At 45.4% G+C, this 21,463-nt stretch overlaps 1 protein-coding gene across 4 annotated transcripts in view; it reads right to left on the bottom strand.

The window, feature by feature from the left end:
- LOC140738786 (arrestin domain-containing protein 3-like) overlaps window positions 1-21,463 on the bottom strand; it is a 154,740-nt gene that overhangs the window by 38,820 nt on the left and 94,457 nt on the right. Inside the window, exon 1 of one of the 4 annotated variants that reach the window (XM_073066638.1) lies at window positions 18,254-18,716. The exons of 1 other annotated variant lie outside the window; for it this stretch is intronic. In XM_073066638.1, the coding sequence (XP_072922739.1) occupies window positions 18,254-18,500 (247 nt within the window). In that variant the 5' untranslated portion in view covers window positions 18,501-18,716. Of the gene's footprint in view, window positions 1-715; window positions 1,083-18,253; window positions 18,717-21,463 lie in introns of those variants that run through there. 2 more of the 4 variants (XM_073066620.1, XM_073066647.1) reach the window with 2 other exon arrangements.

Below are 21,463 nucleotides of genomic sequence, written 5' to 3'. Positions count from 1 at the left end.
CAAACTTCTGGTAATGACCCCCCCCCACCTTGCCCTTTTCCCCACTCACCTCATCTCCTTACCTGCCCATCACCTCCCTCTGGTGCTCCTCACCCTTTTTCTTTCTTCCATGGGCTTCTGTCCTCTCCCCTCAGATTCCTTCTCCAGCCCTGTATCTCTTTCAACAATCAATCAACTTCCTAGCACTTTACTTCACCCCTCCCCTTACCGGTTTCACCTATCACCAAGTATTTCTCCCCCCCCCCCACCTACCTTTTCTACTCATTTTTTCCTCCAGTCCTGCGGAGGGGACTCCGCCCTAAACGTCCACTATACTTCTTCTCCATAGCTGCTGCCTGGCCTGCTGAGTTCCTCCAGCATTGTGTGTGTCGCTGTCGTTTTTTTATACTTACTTTGAAACTAATGACATTATGATCACTAGATGCAGAGTGTTCCCCTATATTACAGAGAAAGTGTACGTGCAGAGTCATGAACTCAAGCGATCCGAACACCCAGTGAAAGTTAGAATTTCTACATTAACCATCTGCATCTTTAATCGTTTCCCGAGCTGACTAAAGGAAGCTCCAGTGGCGCAGAGCACATCAGCCGCTGCCGCCTCGCCTCCACCGGCGGTCACACTAACTATTGTCAGACGGAGAACAGGCCAGTTGCTGGGTTTGTGGACACTTTAGAGCCCATTTGGAAAGATCTCCGTGCAACGCGAGCGCACACCTACCTGTCCCAACCAACAGGTACTTGTGCTTGAAGTATCGCAGCTTCTGGCTGTAAGTGTAGTCGTTGTCGGAAGTGTCGCTTTCTGTCCATTCAACATACGCCTGGCCCTTGGCGTGGATTTTAAGAGCCTTCACCTCGATCTGCTCCGTAAGTTCCACCACGATCCGTCCGGAGACCCACTCCCCGCAGGAGTAGGTGGGGCGGTCGTAGAGGATCGCGAAGGTCTTCACCTTGCCCATGGCCGCGGTGCGGGGACCTTCTGAGCAGCCGAACACCGATTCGGGATGGTGTCTGACTCAGGGCTGGAGCCGGCCTCCCGATGGACTCCACCCGGTTAAAATGTTCCGTGACAAATGCCCACCGAAAAAGGGAAGTCTTGTCCGTATACGGATCCGTGTACCGTGATCAGTCCGGGTTCTCCGTCGTTGTGAAACGGGAAGTTTCCGATTGAAAGACATTTTCCGCCCGCTTCCCGTATTACCCAAAAAAACGTGGTGCAAGAAGTGATCAGTAGCAGCAACACTAACACCTTGCCTAGTCTGTAAATGGCATCAGATACAGAGTACAGCACAGAACATGCCGCTCAGCCCACAGTGTGCAAATCAAAAACACCCAAACGTTAATCTCTCCTACCTACACCATGGCCAGATCCCTCCATCTTCCTTACATCCATGTGCCTATTCAAACGTCTCTTTAAAGCCTCGAATGTGTTTGCCTTTACCACCATATCAAGCAGAGCATTCCAGACATCCACCACTCTAGATTAAAAGATTTACTCCTCACACCCCTTTGAACCTACACCATTTCACTTTCAATGCGTGCCCTCTGGTGTATGACATTCCAACCCTGGGAAGCAGATACTCTGTCCACTCTGCCTACATGTCTCAATCTGATTAGCCTCTGTCAGATCTTTCCTCTGCCTCTAACACTCCAGAGAAAACAACCCAAATTTATCCAGCCTCTTGCACAGCATGTTCTCTAACAGAGCAAGAATTAGTGGGAAGTTGGAGGATTAGGGAGCTTTGAAAAAGCAACAGAAGGGATCTAAAAGGACATTAAGGTAAAGATGGAATACGAACATAGAAAATAGAAAACCGACAGCACAATACAGGCCCTTCGGCCCACAAAGCTGTGCCGAACATGTCCTTACCTTAGAACTACCTAGGCTTACCCATAACCCCCTATTTTTCTTAGCTCCATGTACCTATCCAGGAGCCTCTTAAAAGACCCTATCGTATCCGTCTCCCCCACTACCACCGGCAGCCCATTCCACACACTCCCATTCTGAGTAAAACACTTACCCCTGACATCTCTCTACCTTCTTTCAAACACCTTAAAACTGTGCCCTCTTGTGCTAGCCATTTCAACCCTGGGAAAAAGCCTCTGACTATCCACACGATTAATGCCTCTCATTACCTTGTACACCTCTATCTGGTGACCTCTCATCCTCCATCGCTCCAAGGAGAAAAGGCCGAGTTCCCTCAACTTATTCTCATAAAGTATGCTCTCCAATCCAGGCAAAATCCTTGTAAATCTCCTCTGCACTCTTTATATGGTTTCCATGTCCTTCCTGTAGTGAGGCGACCAGAACTGAGCACAGTATTCCAAGTGGGGTCTGACCAGGGTCCTATATTGCTGCAACATTACCTCTCGGCTCTTAAACTCAATTTTTGATGGTTGATGAAGGCCAACGCACCATATGCTTTCTTAATCAGAGTCAACCTGTGCAGCTGCTTTGAGCGTCCTCTGGACTCAGACACCAAGATCCCTCTGATCCTCCACACTGCCAAGAGTATTACCATTAATACTATATTCAGCCATCATATTTCACCTACCAAATTGAACCACCTCACACTTATCTGGGTTGAACTCCTTCTGCCACTTCTCAGCCCAGTTTTGCATCCTATCAATGTCCTGCTCTAAACTCTGACATCCCTCCATATTATCCACAACACCCCCAATCTTGTGACATCAGCAAATTTACTAACTCATCACTCCACTTCCTCATCATTTATAAAAATCATGAAGAGAAGGGATCCCAGAACAGATCCCTGAGGCACACCACAGGTCACCGAACTCCATGCAGAATATGATTCATCTACAACCACTCTTTGCCTTCTGTGGGCAAGCCAGTTCTGGATCCACAAAGCAATGTCCCCTTGGATCCCATGCCTCCTTACTTTCTCAATAAGCCTTGCATGGGGTACCTTATCCAATGCCTTGCTGAAATCCATATACACTACATCTCTTCATCAACATGTTTAGTCACATCCTCAAAAAATTCAATCAGGTTTGTAAGGCACGACCTGCCTGTGACAAAGCCCTGCTGACTATTTCTAACCATATTATGCCTCTCCAAATGTTCAAAAATCCTTCCTCTCAGGATCTTCTCCATCAACTTACCAACCACTGAGGTAAGACTCACTGGTCTATAATTTCCTGGGCCATCTCTACTCCCCTTCTCGAATAAGGGAACAACATCCACAACCCTCTAATCCTCCAGAACCTCTCTCATTCTCATTCCTGATACAAAGATCATCACCAGAGGCTCAGCAATCTCCTTCCTCGCCTTCCACAATAGCCTGGTGTACATCTTGTCTGGTCCCAGTGACTTAGCCAACTTGATGCTTTCCAAAAGTTCCAGCACATCCTCTTATTATCTACATGCTCAAGCTTTTCAGTCCACTGCAAGTCAACCTTAGGATCACCAAGAACATTCTCCGTAGTGAATACTGAAGCAAAGTATTCATTAAGAACCTCTGCTATCTCTTCTGGTTCCATACACACTTTTCCACTGTCACACTTGATTGGTCCTATTCTCTCACGTCTTATCCTCTGGCTCTTCACATACTTGTAGAATGCCTTGGTGTTGTCCTTAATCCTGTCCGCCAAGGCCTTCTCATGGCCCCCTCTGGCTCTCCTAATTTCACTCTTAAACTCCTTCCTGCTAGCCTTATAATCTTCTAGATCTCTATCATTACAGTGCCTACTTTGCTGATCATTTTGTAGCTCTCCTTCTTGACTAGATTTACAATAACCTTTGTACACAAACATGAAAGTAAGCTAGTCAATAATATTTGATACCAAAATGTTCTTTAGATACATAAAGTGTGAAAGAGATGAGAGTGGATATTGGACCACTGGGAAAAGTGCTAGAGGGTTAGTAATGGGGGAAATGGCAGACAAACAGATTAAGTATTTTGCATCAGTCTTCACTGTGGAAGACACTAGTAGTATGGCGGAGGTTCTAGGCATCGGGGTTATGAAGTCTGCAACATTACCACTACTAGGGAAAATGTTCTTGGGAAACTGAAAGTTCTGAAGGTAGAGAGGTCACCTGAACCAGATGGTGTACACCCCAGTGTTCTGAAAGAGGTTGCTGAAGAGATTGTGGAGGCATTAGTAATGATCTTTCAAGAATCACTAGATTCTGGTATGATTCTGGAAGACTGGAAAATTGCAAATTCAGGAAAGGAGAGAGGCAAAAGAAAGGAAATTATAGGCCAGTTAGTCTGACATTGGTTGTCAGGAAGATGTTGACTGTTAAGGATGTGGTTTTAGGGCATTTGGAGGCACATGATAAAATTGGCTATAGTCAGCATGGTTTCCTCAAGGGAATCTGTTGGAACTCTTTGAAGAAAATACATGCAGGATAGACAAAGGAGAATCAGTTGATGTTGTGTACTTGGATTTTCAGAAGGTCTTTGACAAGATGCCACACATGAGGCTTTTTAACAAGCCATGAGCCCATGGTATTACAGGAAAGATTCTAGCAAGGATAATGCAGTAGTTGATTGGCAGGAGGCAAAGAGTAAGACCATAAGACTATAGGACATAGGAGCAGGATTAGGCCATCTGACCCAGCAAGTCTGCTCCACCATTTAATCATGGACGATCCTTTTTTTCCACCTCCTCAACCCCAGTTCCTGACCTTCTCCCTGTAACCTGTGATGCCATGTCCAATCAAGAACCTATCAATCTCTGCCTTAAATACACCAAATGACCTGGCCTTCACAGCTGCATGTGACAACAAATTCCACAGATTCACCACCCTTAGGCTAAAGAAATTTTTCTGCATCTTAGCTTTGAAAGGGCACCCCTCTATCCTGAGGCTTTGTTCTCTTGTACTAGACCCTCCCACCCGGGAAGCATCCTTTCCACATCTATTCTTTCTAGGCCTTTCATCGTTTGAAAGGTTTCAATGAAATTCCCCCTCATCCTTCTGAATTCCAGCGAGTACAGCCATCAAATGTTCTCCATATAATAACCCTTTCATTCCTTGGATCATACTAGTGAACCTCCTCTGGAGCATCTCCAATGCCAGCACATCTTTTCTAAGATGAGGGGCCCAAAACTGTTCACAATACTCAAGGTGAGGCCTCAGCAGTGCCTTATAAAGCCACAACATCACATCCTTGCACTTGTGTTCTAAACATCATGAAATTAATGCTGACATGGCATTCACCTTCCTCATCACCACCTAAATCTTGCAAGCTAACCTTCAGGATGTTCTGCACAAGGACTCCTAAGACCAACTGCATCTCAAATTCCTGGATTTTCTCCCCGTTTAGAAAATAGTCCACACATTTATTTCTACTACCAAAGTGCATGACCATGCATTTTCCAACATTGTATTTCATTTGCCACTTCCTTGTCCATTCTCCTAAGCTGTCTAAATCCTTCTGCATTCTACCTATTTCCCCAACACTATCTGCCCCTCCACCAATCTTTGTATCATCTGCAAACTTGGCAACAAGGCCATCTATTCCATCATCTAAGTCATCGATATACAGTATAAACAGAAGTGGTCCCAACACCGACCCTTGTGGAACACCACTAGTCATTGGCAGTCAACCAGAAAAGGATCCTTTTATTCTCACTCACTGCCTCCTACCAATCAGCCAATTCTCTAACCATGTTAGTAACTTTTCTGTAATACCATGGACTCTTAACTTGTTAAGCAGCCTCATGTTTGGCACCTTGTCAAAGGCCTTCTGAAAATCCAAATATACAACATCCACTGCATCCCCTTTATCTATCTTACTCGTAATCTCTTCAAAGAATTCCAACAGGTTTGTCAGGCAGGATTTTCCCTGAAGGAAACCATGCTGACTTTGTACTATCTTGTCCTGTGTCACCAAGTACTCCATCGCCTCATCCTTAACAAATGACTCCAAAATCTTCCCAACCACTGAGCTCAGGCTAACTGGTCTATAATTTCCTTTCTACTGCCTTACACCTTTCCTGAAGAGTGGGGTTACATTTGCAATTTTCCAGTCCTCTGCCAAAGTCCAATGATTTTGAAAGATCATTTCTAATGCCACCACAATCTCTAATGCTACCTCTTTCAGAACCCTATGCTGCAGTTCAACTGGTCCGGATGACTTATGTACCCTTAGGACTTTCAACTTTTTGAGCACTTTCTCTTGTAATGGAGAATGCACCCACTTTTCTTCCTTCACACACTACAACATCAGGCATACTAGTGTATTCCACAGTGAAGACTGATACAAAATACTCATTTCATTCAGCAGTCATCTCCTTGTCACCCATTATTATTTCTTCTGCCTCATTTTCTAGTGGTCCTATATCCACTCTCATTTCTCTTATTTTTAACATACTTGAAAAAACTTTTACTATCCATTTTGATATTATTTGCTAGCTTGCTTTCACATTTCATCTTTTCCATTGAATGATTTTTTAGTTGTTCTCTGTACGTTTTTAAAAGCTTCCCAATCCTCTACCTTCCCACTAATTTTTGCTTTGTTGTATGCCCTCTCTTTTCCTTTTACAATAGCTTGACTTCCCTTGTCAGCCTTGTATTATTTTACCATTTGATTATTTCTTCACTTTTGCAAAAACACATGTCCTGCACCATACACAAAATGTTGGTGGAACACAGCAGGCCAGGCAGCATCTATAAGGAGAAGCACTGTCGACGTTTTGGGCCGAGACCCTTCATTTCGGCCCAAAACGTCAACAGTGCTTCTCCTTATAGATGCTGCCTGGCCTGCTGTGTTCCACCAGCATTTTGTGTGTTGCTTGAATTTCCAGCATCTGTAGATTTCCTCGTGTCCTGCACCATCCTCATTTTTCCCTGGAAATGCACACCATTGCTGCTCTGCTGAATTCCCTGCTAGCAGCTCCTTCCAGTTTTCTTTGGCCAGCTACTCTCTCATACTACTGTAATATCCCCTACACCACTGAAATACTGCTACATCAGACTTTACTTTCTCCCTATCAAATTTCAAGTTGAACACAATCGTATTGTGTTCACTAGTTCCTAAGGGTTCTTGTACCTTAAGCTCCCTAATTGTCTCTGGTTCATTACATAACACCCAATCCAGTATAGCTGATCCCCTAGTAGGCTCAACAACAAACTGCTCTAAAAAGCTATCTCTTAGGCATTCAACAAACTCACTCTCTTGAGATCCATTACCAACCTGATTTTCCCCAATCGACCTGCATGTGAAAATCTCCCATGACATTGCTCTTTTGACTTGCCTTTTCTATTTTCTCTTGTAACCTGTGGTCCATCTCCCAGCCACTGTTGGGAGGCCTGTATATAACTGCCATCAACGTCCTTTTACCCTTGCAGTTTCTTAATTCAACCCACAAGGATTCAACATCTTCCGATTCTATGTCACATCTTTCCACTGATGTGATGCCATTCTTTACCAGTAGAGCCACACCACCCCCTCTGCCTACCTTCCCATCCCTCCGATGTAACGTGTAACCTTGGACATTCAGCTCCCAACTACAACCATCCGTCAGTCATGATTCTGGGATGGCCATAACATCATACCTGGCAACCTGTAATATTGCAACAAGATCATCCACCTTATTTCTTGAACTACCCGCATTTAGATACAACACCTTGAGTACTGTATTTGCTGTCCTTTCTGACTCTGTATTCCTAATGATTTGATACTCAGCCTGTTGGCTACAACTAAGAATAAGGGAGCCCTTTCTGGTTGACTGCCGGTGACCAGTGGCATTCCACAGGGGTCTGTGTTGGGACCAATTCTTTTTATGTTATATGTTAATGATTAGGATGATGGAATTGATTGCTTTGTTGCTAAGTTACAGATGATATGATGATAGGTGGAGGGGCAGATAGTTTTGAGGAAATAGCCTACAGAAGGACTTAGGTTTGGAGAATGAGCAAAGAAGTGGCAGGTGGAATATAGTGCACTTTGGTAGATGAAATTAAGGGGTTGACTGTTTTCTAAGTGGAGAGAAAATACAAAAATCTGAGATGCAAAGGATTTTGGGAGTCCTTGTGCAAGATTCCCTGAAGGTTAATTTGGAGGTTGAGTCTGTGATGAGGAAGGCAAATGCGATGTTAGCATTCATTTCAAGAGGACTAGAATATAAAAGCAAGAATGTAATACTGAGTCTTTGTAATGCAGTGTGGAGGCCTCATTTGGTGTACTGAGAGTGGTTTTGGACCCTTATCTTAGAAAAGATGTGCCGAAGCTGGAGGTGGTTCAAAGGAGGTTCACAAAAATAATTCCAGGATTAAACAGCTTGTCATCTGAAGAGCATTCAAAGCTCTGGGCCTGTATTGATTGGAATTCAGAAGAAAGAGGGGAGACCTAATTGAAACCTATTGAATAATGAAAGGCCTTGGTAGACTTGATTTGGAAAGGGTGGTTCCTATGGTGGGAGTGTATGAGACCAGAGGACACAGCCTCAGAATAGGTTTTTTAGAAGGAGGAATTTCTTTAGCCAGAGTGTATTTAATCTGTGGAATTAGTTTCCACAGGCAGTTGTGGAGACCAAGTATTTATGCATATTTAAGGCAGAGGTTGATAGATTCTTGGTCACTGCATGAAAGGATACAGGGGTGGGGGGGGAAGGCTGAGAGATAAATAGATCAGCCATGATGAAATGGCAGAGCAGACATGATGGACTAAATGGCCTGATTTTGCTAGTATATCATATGGTCTAAACCAGCCAGCATCCTGGTAAATCTCTTCCGTAACCTCTCCAAAGTCTGAACATCCTTCCTATAGAGAGGTGGCCAGTACTGTGTGCAATAATCCAGATGTGACCTAACCAGAGTTGGGTAAATTTGCAACATAACCTCTTGACTTTGGAACTCAGTGCCTTGACCAATAAAAGCATTCATTCCATAAGCCTTCTTAACCATCTTATTGACCTGTGTAGCCACTTTCAAGGAGCCATGAACTTCTGAGAAAAACTGTTAAGGATCTTGCCCTTAACAGTGTACAGTCTCCATGCATTTGCCTTACTGAGGTGCACCACCTCACTTATCTGGGTTAAACTCCATCTGCCATCTCTCAGTCCATATCTGCAACTGATCTATATCATGTTTGTATTTTTTGCCGGTCTTCTACACCATCTACAACTCCACCAATCTTGGTATAATCTGCAAATTTACTAACTCACCCATCCACATTTTCAATATATATACACACACACACACACATTAGAAATGGCTGAGGGCCCAACACAGATCACCTCAGAACTCCACTAATTACAGACCTCCAGCTTGAATAACTCCCTTCAACCACTACTCTGCAGCTTCTATGTGAAAGTCAGTTCTTAATCCAAACAGACAATTCACCGTGGATCCCATCCATCTTAATCTTCTGGATTAGCCTCACATGAGGGACTTTGTCAAAAGCCTTACTAAAATCCATGTAGAGAACATCCAATGCCCTGCCCTCATCACCTTGTCAAAATGCTCAATCAAGTTGGTAAGGTATGATCTGCCATGCATACAGCCATGCTGGCTCTCCCTAATTAGGAATGGGTTTCCAAATGCTCATAAATCCTATCCTTAAGAACTTACTCTAGTTATTTCCCGACAACTGATGTGTGACTCATTGGTCTACAGTTTCCAGGAATTTCCCTTGTTCCCTTCTTAAATAAAGGTACAACATTACCCTCTTGCCAGTCCTCCAGGACTTTGCCTGTGGCTAGAGAAGGTACAAAGATACTGGTCAAGGCCCCTTGTTGCTTCCCCCTTCAATTACCTGGGGTAAATCACATCACTCTGTGGGGACATATCCACCTTAATACTCATTAGAAGTTCCAACACTTCCTGCTCCTTGACCTCTAAATGCCCTAACATATTAATAGACTCAGCACTGATCTCCTGGTCCTCCATATCCTTTTTCTTGGTAAATACTGAAGCAAAGTACTCAGTAGGAATCTCACTCACATTCTCTGCATCCAAGCAAATGTTCCCCCCCCCCCCCCCCCATCCTTGAATGGTCCCACCTTCTCCCTAGTTATCCTTTACTCTTTATGTATGTATTGAATGACTTGCGGTTCATCTTAATCTAACTTACCAAGGGATTATGGCTTCTCCTGGCTTTCCTAATTCCCTTCTTTAGTTCTTTTCTGACTTCTTTATACTCCTCATGTGCTTCGTTTGATCCCAACTTCTGAAGCTTTACATATTTTTATATTTTCTTCTTGACTAAATTCATCACCTCTCTGGACATCCAAGGTTTCCATATTTTTCCATCCCTGTCCTTTCTTCAAACAGGAACATACCTTTCCAGTACTCTGTGCAATTCATCTTTAAACACCCTCTACATATCTGATGTGGACTTACCAGAGAAAATGTACTCCCAATTAACACTTCTTAGACCTGCTAATGCCCTTGTAATTTTCACTACTCCAATTCTAAACTCTCCCACAGGACCATACCTATCCTTATCTATAGGTATCCTGAAAATTAAGGAGTTATGATCACTGTTTCCTAACTGTTCACTCACTGAAAGGTCTGTCACCTGGCCAGGCTCATGACTCAACACCAGCTCCAGTACGGCCTCTCCTCTCACAGAACTATCAACATACTGATTTAAGAAACTTTCCTGGATACGCTTAACAAATTCAGCCCCATCTCAACCTCTTACACTAAGAAAATTCCAGTTTATATTAGGGAAACTGAAATCCCCCATGACAATAACCCTATTGTTTTTACCCATTTCCTTAATCTGATTACGTATCTGTTCCTCAATGCCCTGGAGGCTATTGGAGGAGGGTCTATAGCTCAATCCCATCAATGTGATTGCACTCTTCCTATTTCTGATTTCTACCCAAATGGACTCGGTGTCTGACCCCTCCATTGTCTCCTCTGAGTGCAACTGTGATATTGTCCCAGATTAGAAGTGCAACTCCACCCCCTCTTTTATCTCCTCCACTTACCTTTTCGAAAACTTTGAAAACTTAGTACATTAATCACCCGTTTCTGCCTCTCTCTGAACCAAGTGTCAGTAATGGCCACATCATTGTATTTAAATATATTTTATTGTTTTATGTGAACAGACTTGGAAAAAACTAACGGAAAAAATACAGCACAACCACAAAAACCACAACCATAGCAAAATCAAATTAAATATTGATTTAAAAAGAGAAAGGCAAAAGAGAAATAAAAATATAAAGGCAAAAAGTAAACATACACAGCAGAGGTGCACCACGCCAAAAAACGTCAGTCCTCATCCTGTAAGAAAGTCCAATACAGGGCCCCATATCCTTTCAAAGATGTCCCCTCTGTCTTCATTATGCAGTCTCAGTGTCTCCAAATGTAAAATATTTGCCAGTTCTCTCAGCCACAGACCATACATAGACACAGAGTCCATTTTCCACATCTGCAGGATTAACTTCTTAGCAATCACCGTTTCAAACAATACAGCCATTTTTTCATACTTACTGTCTGAAGATAGGGAGCTTGTTGCTCCAAGGATGGCTACGAGCAGGCCTGGTTCCCACCGCTTCCCATAAGCCTCAGAGAAACAGTGAAAAATACTTTTCCAGTATGCATAAAGCTTACAACACGACCAGAATGAATGTGACATGTTACTGTTGACAGATTTACATCTATTACAAACTGGCAAAACATCAGGGTAGAAGCTAGGCAACTTTTCTTTAGAATAATGGAGTCTATGTAATGTTTTAAACTGTACAAATCTGTGTCTAACATTGACCGAACAATCATGTTGTCATATGGGGGGGGGGGGGGTGTTGGGAACGGACCCAAATGCAAGACACAGACACTGGACAAGACTACGAGACAGGGCATGGGCTTGGAGTAGAGTAGGAAAGTGGGACCTGGACGAGGAACTAGGAACTGGGAATAAGGGAACTAGGAACCTGCACAAGGACTCCGAGCCAAAGACTGGACAGGGACCCGGAACCTGGGTCTTGACTCAGGCTCAGACTCCAGATCCGGGCTCGGACTCCGGATCCAGGCTTGGACTGGACGTGGGGGCAGGACGCGGGACTTCAAGGCTGGATGAGGACATGAAGCTCAGACTAGGTCTTGGTCGAGGGTCTGCAAAGCAGAAGTGGGGAGAGGCGTAGCTGGACACAGACACTAGCCCTGGACAAGACCAGGACTCAGAGCCTGGGCTATGACTAGGACTTGGGACATGGACTGGAATCTTCTCAGAGCCTTGGACACATACTGGACTTGGACACAGAACGACAAATAATGACAGTCCATTCGAGTAGCGGCAAACAGCCTGCCTACTGAGCTGGATACGAGATGACCAAACAACCACAGTCCATTCGAGTAGCAGCAAACGGTCTGCCTACTGAGCTGGATACAAGACGACCAAACAACCACAGTCCATTCGAGTCTCGGCTCGGAGGAGCAGCAACCGGACCAGCAAAACTCAGCTGGTCATAGAAACAGCAGAATTAGTACCTTTGGCTCGGAGTGGCACAAACGGCAGTCAACTCTGCTGGTCACGAAAACAACCAAATCCACAACACAGCCCCAGGTAGCAGGCAAGGGCTACAGAAAGAAAGGGAAGGGAAGGGAAGGGAACAGTCCAGCCTCAGGGTAACAGCAAAGACACCTGACTTACCCCACAGAGGCAAGGACAGGAAGGGACAGATCCAACCACAGGGTAATGGCAAAGATGGCCTGACTTACCCCACAGAGGCAAGGACAGGATACTGACAAGGCAAACCCCACAGAGGTAAGGACAGGATACTGACAAGGTGAACCCCACAGAGGCAAGGACAGGATACTGACAAGGTGAACCCCACAGAGGCAAGGACAGGATACTGACAAGACAGACCCCGCAGAGGCAAGGACAGGATATTGACAAGACAAACCCCACAGAGGCAAGGACAGGATAGTGACAAGACAAACCCCACAGAGGCAAGGACAGGATACTGACAAGGCAAACCCCACAGAGGTAAGGACAGGATACTGACAAGGTGAACCCCACAGAGGCAAGGACAGGATAGTGACAAGACAAACCCCACAGAGACAAGGACAGGATACTGACAAGGTGAACCCCACAGAGACAAGGACAGGATACTGACAAGACAAACCCCACAGAGGCAAGGACAGGATACTGACAAGACAAACCCAACAGAGGCAAGGACAGGATATTGACAAGACAAACTCCACAGAGGTAAGGACAGGATACTGACAAGGTGAACCCCACAGAGGCAAGGACAGGATACTGACAAGGTGAACCCCACAGAGGCAAGGACAGGATACTGACAAGGTGAACCCCACAGAGACAAGGACAGGATACTGACAAGGTGAACCCCACAGAGGCAAGGACAGGATATTGACAAGACAAACCCCACAGAGGCAATTATGTTAGAGTCAGACAGATTAGACATGGCCTTAAAGAGGTTCTGAAAAAAAATTGGATCATCAAAGTTGGGCCCGTACACATTCAGTAGTTTCAATAGTATGGAGTTTAATATTCCACTTACTATTACATATCTGCCCCTCAGGTCAGCAATAGTTTGTGTGTGGACAAACGGTATGGTTATTTAAAATTAGGATTCCAACACCTCTAGTTTTTGTACTAAAATTGGACTGGTAGGCCTGAGATGCCCAGGAGGGACAAAGCTGCTGTTTTCATAATGTGCGTTTCTTGGAGAAAACAAATATCAGCCTTAAGTGTACGAAGGTGCACGTACACCTTCCCTCTCTTCAGTGGACTATTCATCCCCCGTACATTCCAGCTGACAAGTTTAATCTCAACCAGTGCTGTGCATATGCAGATTAGATATCATGTCTGCTGCTTAACAAAAAAAATATGCTGTATGGCTGTGGTGTAACACAAACAGTAACTTGAACAAATAGATGTGCTGTAACAACCCCTTGAGAAACACAAAAAAACCCACCCAGAAATAAAAACACATCAGGTGTAGTACTTCCATACCCCTAACCTGGAGTCAAAGCTACCTCCACAGGCCAAGACATGGCCCGGAATAGCAAGATAACTACCCAATACTCACTAAACACGGGAGAAACATCTCTTCACAAATACACCATGAAATATAAAAATAAACAATAGCAATCAGTCCTCACTCACATCTTAGTGTGAGCTTATTTTTCAGTTCCTCATGCGCTGAACATAACAGTCTCCAGGTGAAGCTGCTATCGATGGACGACGAATCCAGTAACCCAGCGTTAATCCGTTTTTAGGTTGATACAGTGCCAGAATGCCAATCTTCAACTTCTCGGTTCAGGAACTCCTCAGCTACAGCTGCAGTGCTGAACGTACTGGTGGTGTTGTTAACTGTAAACATAAAGCTCGCCAGGTACCAGAATCCACACCAAATTTTCCTGGCTTTGCATTTCTCCTTAATGTTCTGAAAATCCTGACATTTCCTCATGGTGGCCAAGGTTAAATCTGGGTAAATGAACACTGGACAACCGTAGCACCAGCTCTTTAACCTGGTAATGGTGTAGCCTCGCAATAATAGCTCTTGGCTTACCATTTTTGGCCAGTGCTAGGCTCCGGTGGGCACGGTCCACTTCAATCGGCTGGTGGAAATGTTCTTCCCTCAGCAACTTCGGAAGCAACGTGGCTACAAACTCTGTCGGCTTATTGTTTTCGGCTTTCTCCTGAACCTCGATAATGCGAACATTTTGACGGTGAGACTGAGCTTCAAGGTGATCTACTTTAGCCTGTAGCTGCGTGTTTTGGGATATTAGGCTATCAAGCCGCCTCTCCAACTCTTCGATTCGCCTCTCACACGATTCGGCGGTATTCTCTATTAAAGAAACACGCTTACTGACTGTATCCAGAGAGCCGTGCCTGTCACGTGACAGCACTGCCCTCACCTGGTAGGAAGGCACACCACATGCCAATCAACATTTCACCCCTCCCAACTAATCAATGCACATTTAACCATTGGTCACCTTAATTGGATTAACCCGTCTAGCACCAAGCCGTTGCCCCCCCCCCCCCCCCCCCCCCCCCCCGGTGAATCACCTGGGCTGGACCCTCCAGCCCCCTGACCGATAAAGGGTGCTACATGTGCTTGGCTCGCTCTCTTTTTTACCATCCTCGAGGGACCACCCTGCTTCACTCCAGACTGAAGACTGCAATACAGCGCTGGAGACACGTGGTGAGCCGTGCATTGAATAGGGTTTGGGAACGTTTATTGTTGTCCCTGTAGCAGTGAGCCATGCCTGCTCTTAGTCAACAGTTGGTGGGTATTGTAGCTACTTTTCCTTTGCTTGTATGTGTACCTGTACTCTGTCCCCACACGGTTTTCCCGTGTATTGTACTGCTGACCTGACTTTCCCCACGCTCGTCTATTCTAAGCGTGTTTGTGCGAATATTGTAGCCGCTTGTGTTGTTCCTAAACTCTTCTCCCCTTGTAAATAAACTCCTTATTATTAAAACTGTGTGTCCAGAGCCCTTGCCTTTGAGACCCAAAGAATCTGTCTCATTTCCATCAGAACACTGACTTCGGTTAGAGCCGCTGTTAGGTTCATGATAGACTTATTACGCTCAGCATGTCTCCCATCTACCGAACTGTACAGCTTATTTACCACCACAAGGGCTTCTTCAATGGTAGTTGGGACCAGGGCATCAGCAGCATTAGCTTCAGCTTCTCCTGGGCCCGCTAGCTTCACGGAGCCCTCACCAGAATCTTCTTCTCCTGCGCCCTTTTCATGTTTCTTCCCTTTACCTGGCTTCCTCATTTCATCCAGCCCATTACAGTTCACTTCAGTCACTTACAAAATAAGAATTAACTGCTATTTGGGTGAGGCAAAAGGTGAAGGTAGGCGCAGCTCCCAGGACACACGTCTACTCCATACCAAGACCCGCCATGGCCGCAACATTGTAGTTCCATGTACTGATCCATGCTCCAAGTTCATCACCCTTACCCATAATACTCCAACCATTAAAATATACACACTTCAAACTATCCAACACACCATACCTGTTATTTCGATTTTACTGTTCAATTATTTCCCTGACATCGACCTTCTGGTTTGATCCTTCCTTTACTGACCTGGGACTCTGGTTCCCAGACCCCTGCAAGATTAGTTAGAAGCAGGCGAATGCCCTTCAGCCCAGTGTGTACCTTCCAGCCTTCTAGACCTCAGGCATACTGTACTTTGTTCACATTTGTCTTTAAGAATCAGAATCAGGTTTAATATCACTGACATATGTCATGAAATTTGTTGTTTTGCAGCCACAGTACTGTGCAATACATAATAATAACATTAACAAATATAAATTACAATAAGAGTACATACTATCTAGAAATGGATGTCAGGATGGAGTTACATCTCTACCAAAAGAGGTGTAAAGTGCTCCTTCCTTCTGCTAGCCTGCAGTCACCTTTGGGCAAGGTGTAGCGTCACCTGAGGGTCATGTGAGCCCATGGGAGCAGGTGGTGGGTGGTTGTTGTAGCAGCCGGTGCACATCACAAGTCCTGGTTATGCGACCACTGATGCCAGGCAAATGATCTATGAAGAGTATTGATAATGGCTGGGGTCACCCATCTTGTAAAGACACTGCCCAGAAGAAGTCAATGACAAACCAATCGGTAGAAAACTTTTCGAGAACAGTCTTGGTCATGAGGTGAGGACCGCCAACATCATATGACGAGGCACTTAATGATGATTATAACACTCGTGATGGCATGGCCAGATTCTGTTCCCTGTCTTTCGACATGGAGAAGATACTACAGCGTGATAGCACATCCCACCAAGATGAAAGTCAGTTTCTATCCCACTGTTTTTAGACTAATGAATGATCTGATGGGCTCTTGACCTTATGATCGACTCTGTTAAGGAAGTGGTGGATACAACATTTAAGAGGGGTTCGGATAAGTATTTGGATGGAAGGGATATGTTCCAGCTCTGGATCGATGGGACTAGTCATAGGCTAGATGGGCCAAACGGTCTGCTTCTGAGCTGTAGTGCCCTATGACTCAATGTTAGGGCAATGGATCTTGTTGATTTCCTGCACCGCATTTTCTCTGTCGCTGTAACACTTTAATCTACATTCTGTTATTGTTTTACCTTGTACTACTTCAATGCACTGTGAAATGATTTGGTCTGTATGAACGGTATGCTAGACAAGTTTTTCACCGTACCCCAGTATATAAACCAATCTACTGGCCTTCCAGCACTGGGGACACCTTTAAAATGCGATGCCCCGAAAAGGCTGCATCCATCATTAACCACCCCATTCACCCAGGACATGGCCCCTTCTCAATGCTACCATCAGGAAGGTGGTACACTCAGTGTTTCAGGAACAGCTTCTTCCCCTTTATTATCAGATTTCTGAATGGACAATGGAGCCATGAGCATTATCTCACTATTTTTCCTCTTTTGACAGAGACAGACAGACGTACTTTATTGATCCCGAGGGAAATTGGGTTTTGTTACAGTCGCACCAACCAAGAATAGTGTAGAAATATAGCAATATAAAACCATAAATAATTAAATAATAAAAAATAAATTATTCCAAGTGGAAATAAGTCCGGGACCAGCCTATTAGCTCAGGGTGTCTGACACTCCGAGGGAGGAGTTGTAAAGTTTGATGGCCACAGGCAGGAATGACTTCCTATGACGCTCAGTGTTACATCTCGGTGGAATGAGTCTCTGGCTGAATGTACTCCTGTGCCTAACCAGTACATTATGGAGTGGATGGGAGACACTGTCCAAGATGGCATGCAACTTGGACAGCATCCTCTTTTCAGACACCACCGTCAGAGAGTCCAGTTCCACTCCCACAACACCACTGGCCTTACGAATGAGTTTGTTGGTTCTTTGCATGAGTTTGCAATACTTATTTATTTCTTATTGTATTTTTTACTATGTATTGCAATACACTGCTGCCGCAAAACAACAAATTTAACGACCTAAGCAGGATGCACACGAGACAGTCTGTCCCGATGCCCCTCTGCCCCTCCCGGAGGTCTCCGGTCACAGAGCGGCGTTCGATATGGTCCCACCCACAACACGGCGTGAGGGAGGAGTCGGCATTGTTGATTCCGGGAGCGAATAGAGAATGTACACATGCCCAGACACGCGATCACGCCCACGGTGTAAAGTCAGAAGTTTACACGTTATCGCCCGCAACTTTAATCGTTTCCCGAGCTGACTAAAGGAAGCTCCAGTGGCGCAGAGCACATCAGCCGCTGCCGCCTCGCCTCCACCGGCGGTCACACTAACTATTGTCAGACGGAGAACAGGCCAGTTGCTGGGTTTGTGGACACTTTAGAGCCGATTTGGAAAGATCTCCGTGCAACGCGAGCGCACACCTACCTGTCCCAACCAACAGGTACTTGTGCTTGAAGTATCGCAGCTCCTGGGTGTAGTGCCGAGTCCGATTAGACTTGGAGCCTGATTGTGTTTCCGTCCAGTGAACATACGCCTGGCCCTTGGCGTGGATTTTCAGAAGTTTAACCTCGATCTGCTCCGTAAGTTCCACCACGATCCGTCCGGAGACCCACTCCCCGCAGGAGTAGGTGGGGCGGTCGTAGAGGATCGCGAAGGTCTTCACCTTGCCCATGGCCGCGGTGCGGGGACCTTCCGAGCAGCCGAACACCGATTCGGGATGGTGTCTGACTCAGGGCTGGAGCTGGCGATGGGCTCCACCCTGCGTGAGAAATTTTGGTAAACTGCCAGCGGAGGCTTGTTTTAATTAGTTTCGGCTTGCGTTCTGAGGAACTGGTATTTTATAACAATACACCGTCTTCGTACTGTGCCACAATGAGGCAACATATTCCCTTTTGGGCGGCGTCTTCCGCCTTTATGTACGGAACGGCGTAAATTAAACAGCTGCCGAAAACTCGTTATTTTTCCAAAATTAAACTTTATTAATAGTGATGTCTACTAGAAACACAAAATCCCGCGCTGCCTGCCTTCATCGTACCTTTCAGTCTACACGTTCATAGCTACTTGTGCTGTTGGCGCCTTCTTTGTACAAGGCACCCATGATGCTCTTGGAACATTGGACCACACAGACCAGACTTCTCAGGCTTAAATAAAGATGTAAAGATTAGCTTCTTTTGTTACATGTACATTGAAATATTGAAACATACAGTAAAATGTCTCATTTGCACCCACAACCAACACAGCCCCAAGATGTGCTCACAAGTGTAACTGTGCTGCCTTTATGGCAGTTATTTAGTTTATAATATTTTCGCATAGTAATTTGTTAGCATTTTTTAGTTAAAGTTAGGATTGTTTAAGTCAATTGATTTGTCTGTAATACATCGCGGCTGCGATGACGTCACATCCGGGTTCGCCGCGTCTTGTGGGGAATTACCGGTTTGAGATTCACGCAAGGGCGGGGGTCACTCACATGTGCGACCATAACGCTGACTAGGGTCTCTCTATGCACCAAAGACACAGTGAAAGCAACGCTGTAAGTCATTAGATAATCGGTATTTGGAGTTAAAATGTTAACGCCGATTCTGTTAAAAGTAACGACGGTCGGTAAGGTTTACCTTTTCGTCAGTTAAAGAGTCGGGATAGTTTGTATTGAAGTGTATCTAAAGCAGCCAATGGAGCAGCTAGATTCTGACTGTATGCTGCACTTTAATGTATTGTAGTTTTACCTTTGCAAGTATTCACAATGTAAATGTGATATTTAGAAGGGAACAAACACTGTACCAATCTTGTATTGTTTTTCAACAGTTTTCACCATGCGTTAATGTGAAGAGTGAACAGTAAATGGTTAATCTTACTGCGGTCTCGTTTGCATTGATTCTGGTTTATCTCGACGTTTACCTCGGCGTTACTTCACACCCGAGCGAGAACGTTACAGTGAAAAAGCGGCATTATCAGGTGTTTAAAGTGCAGCCATGTCAACCCGATCCAGCATCAAGTCGTTGTCAAAGTCATCGTCATCCTGCGACAGGGGCAGTAGGGCATCAAGTAAGGCCACCCAAGCAAGAGCGAAAGCAGAAGCCGCCAAGGTGCGAGCGCGCTTTGCCAAAGAAGAATTAGAAGTAAAGATGAAAGCGGCTGCCAGAGAAGCCGAAAACCAGAAGGAAAAGGCTGCCAGAGAAGCCGAAGCGGCTGCCAGAGAAGCCGAAAACCAGAAGGAAAAGGCTGCCAGAGAAGCCGAAAACCAGAAGGAAAAGGCCGCCAGAGAAGCCGAAGCGGCTGCCAGAGAAGCCGAAAACGAATTGGAAAGGAAAAGGGTAGAGGCACGGTTAGAAGCGCTGAAGCTAGAACGAGAAGCAGCAGCTGCCGAGGTGGAAGCAGAGTTAATAGAAGACGCCGAAGAAATGCATGATCCGAAGGACGGAAAATCTACCTCAGAAAAGATCGGATTGGAACGTACAAGGGACTATGTCCAATCTCAAATGGAATGGAAGACTCTTTCTTCCTCTCCTTACTTATTCGATAACGTCCCACTTCACGAGGAGTCTTGGAGAGGCCCGACGGCATCACGTCCATCCGAGGAAGATAATTTACCCTCGCAACTCCGCGATGAACCCAGGAATGCAAGGGCTCACGACAAGTACTTCTCGACACCGAACTTACCGGATTTGGGGAGAAGAGAGGCAAAGACTGAGTCCAGACCAGCAAATCCCATAACAGATGTACGCCCTCAGTCATGTACCTGTGGACATGTTCCCTCAGCCCGCACGCCACCTGCAGACGAATCCGCAGCACGGTATTTCGCACGACGGGATCTCGTCACTTCAGGACTATACCAGTTCGACGATAAACCTGAAAATTACCATGCATGGTACTCCACTTTCACCAACGCTATCGACGGAGTCCAGCTCAGAGCAACCCAGGAGTTGGATCTTATGGCAAAATGGCTGGGAAAAGAATCATGCGAACAGGTGAGACGCATGCGTTCAGTGTACATCAACAAACCCGAGCTGGCATTGAAGAAAGCATGGGAGAGACTTCAGGAGGGCTACGGAGCCCCCGAAATTATTGAGGCGGCGCTATGCCAACGTTTGGGAAATTTTCCTAAGGTGTCAGCCAAGGACCACACCAAGCTAAGAGAATTTGGAGATTTACTCATGGAGATTCAAGGCGCCAAAGAAGATGGCCACTCAGCTGGTCTAGTATACCTAGACACTCCAACCGGGATTAGACAACTCGTGGACAAACTTCCATTTGGGCTGCAGGACAGGTGGTTGTCCGTTGCCTCAGATTACAAGGAAGAACACAAAGGTCAATTCCCTCCCTTCGAGTATTTCACCAGGTTCGTGTGCAAGGAGGCGAAGAAGCGAAACGATCCTAGCCTCATAGGTCCAGGAAGCAGTACAATTTACACCAAGCCAGATAAATCCACTTCGAATAATTCCAACATTACTAAACCAGTCTCAGCGCTTAAGACTGAAGTCCTTACAACTAACAACGACTCTAGCAAGAATTGTCCATTGCACAACAAACCCCACCCTCTCAAAAGATGCAGAACGTTTAGGGAAAAACCCCTCGAAGAGAGGAAGGCCCTCCTCGAGGAGAAAGGAATATGCTTTAGATGCTGTTCCTCGACCTCTC

This window comes from Hemitrygon akajei, chromosome 2 (assembly GCF_048418815.1).
Source record: "Hemitrygon akajei chromosome 2, sHemAka1.3, whole genome shotgun sequence".
Classification (NCBI taxonomy): domain Eukaryota; kingdom Metazoa; phylum Chordata; class Chondrichthyes; order Myliobatiformes; family Dasyatidae; genus Hemitrygon; species Hemitrygon akajei.
Note: the sequence above shows the minus strand (reverse complement) of the source record. Positions and strands in the feature narration are given on the sequence as shown.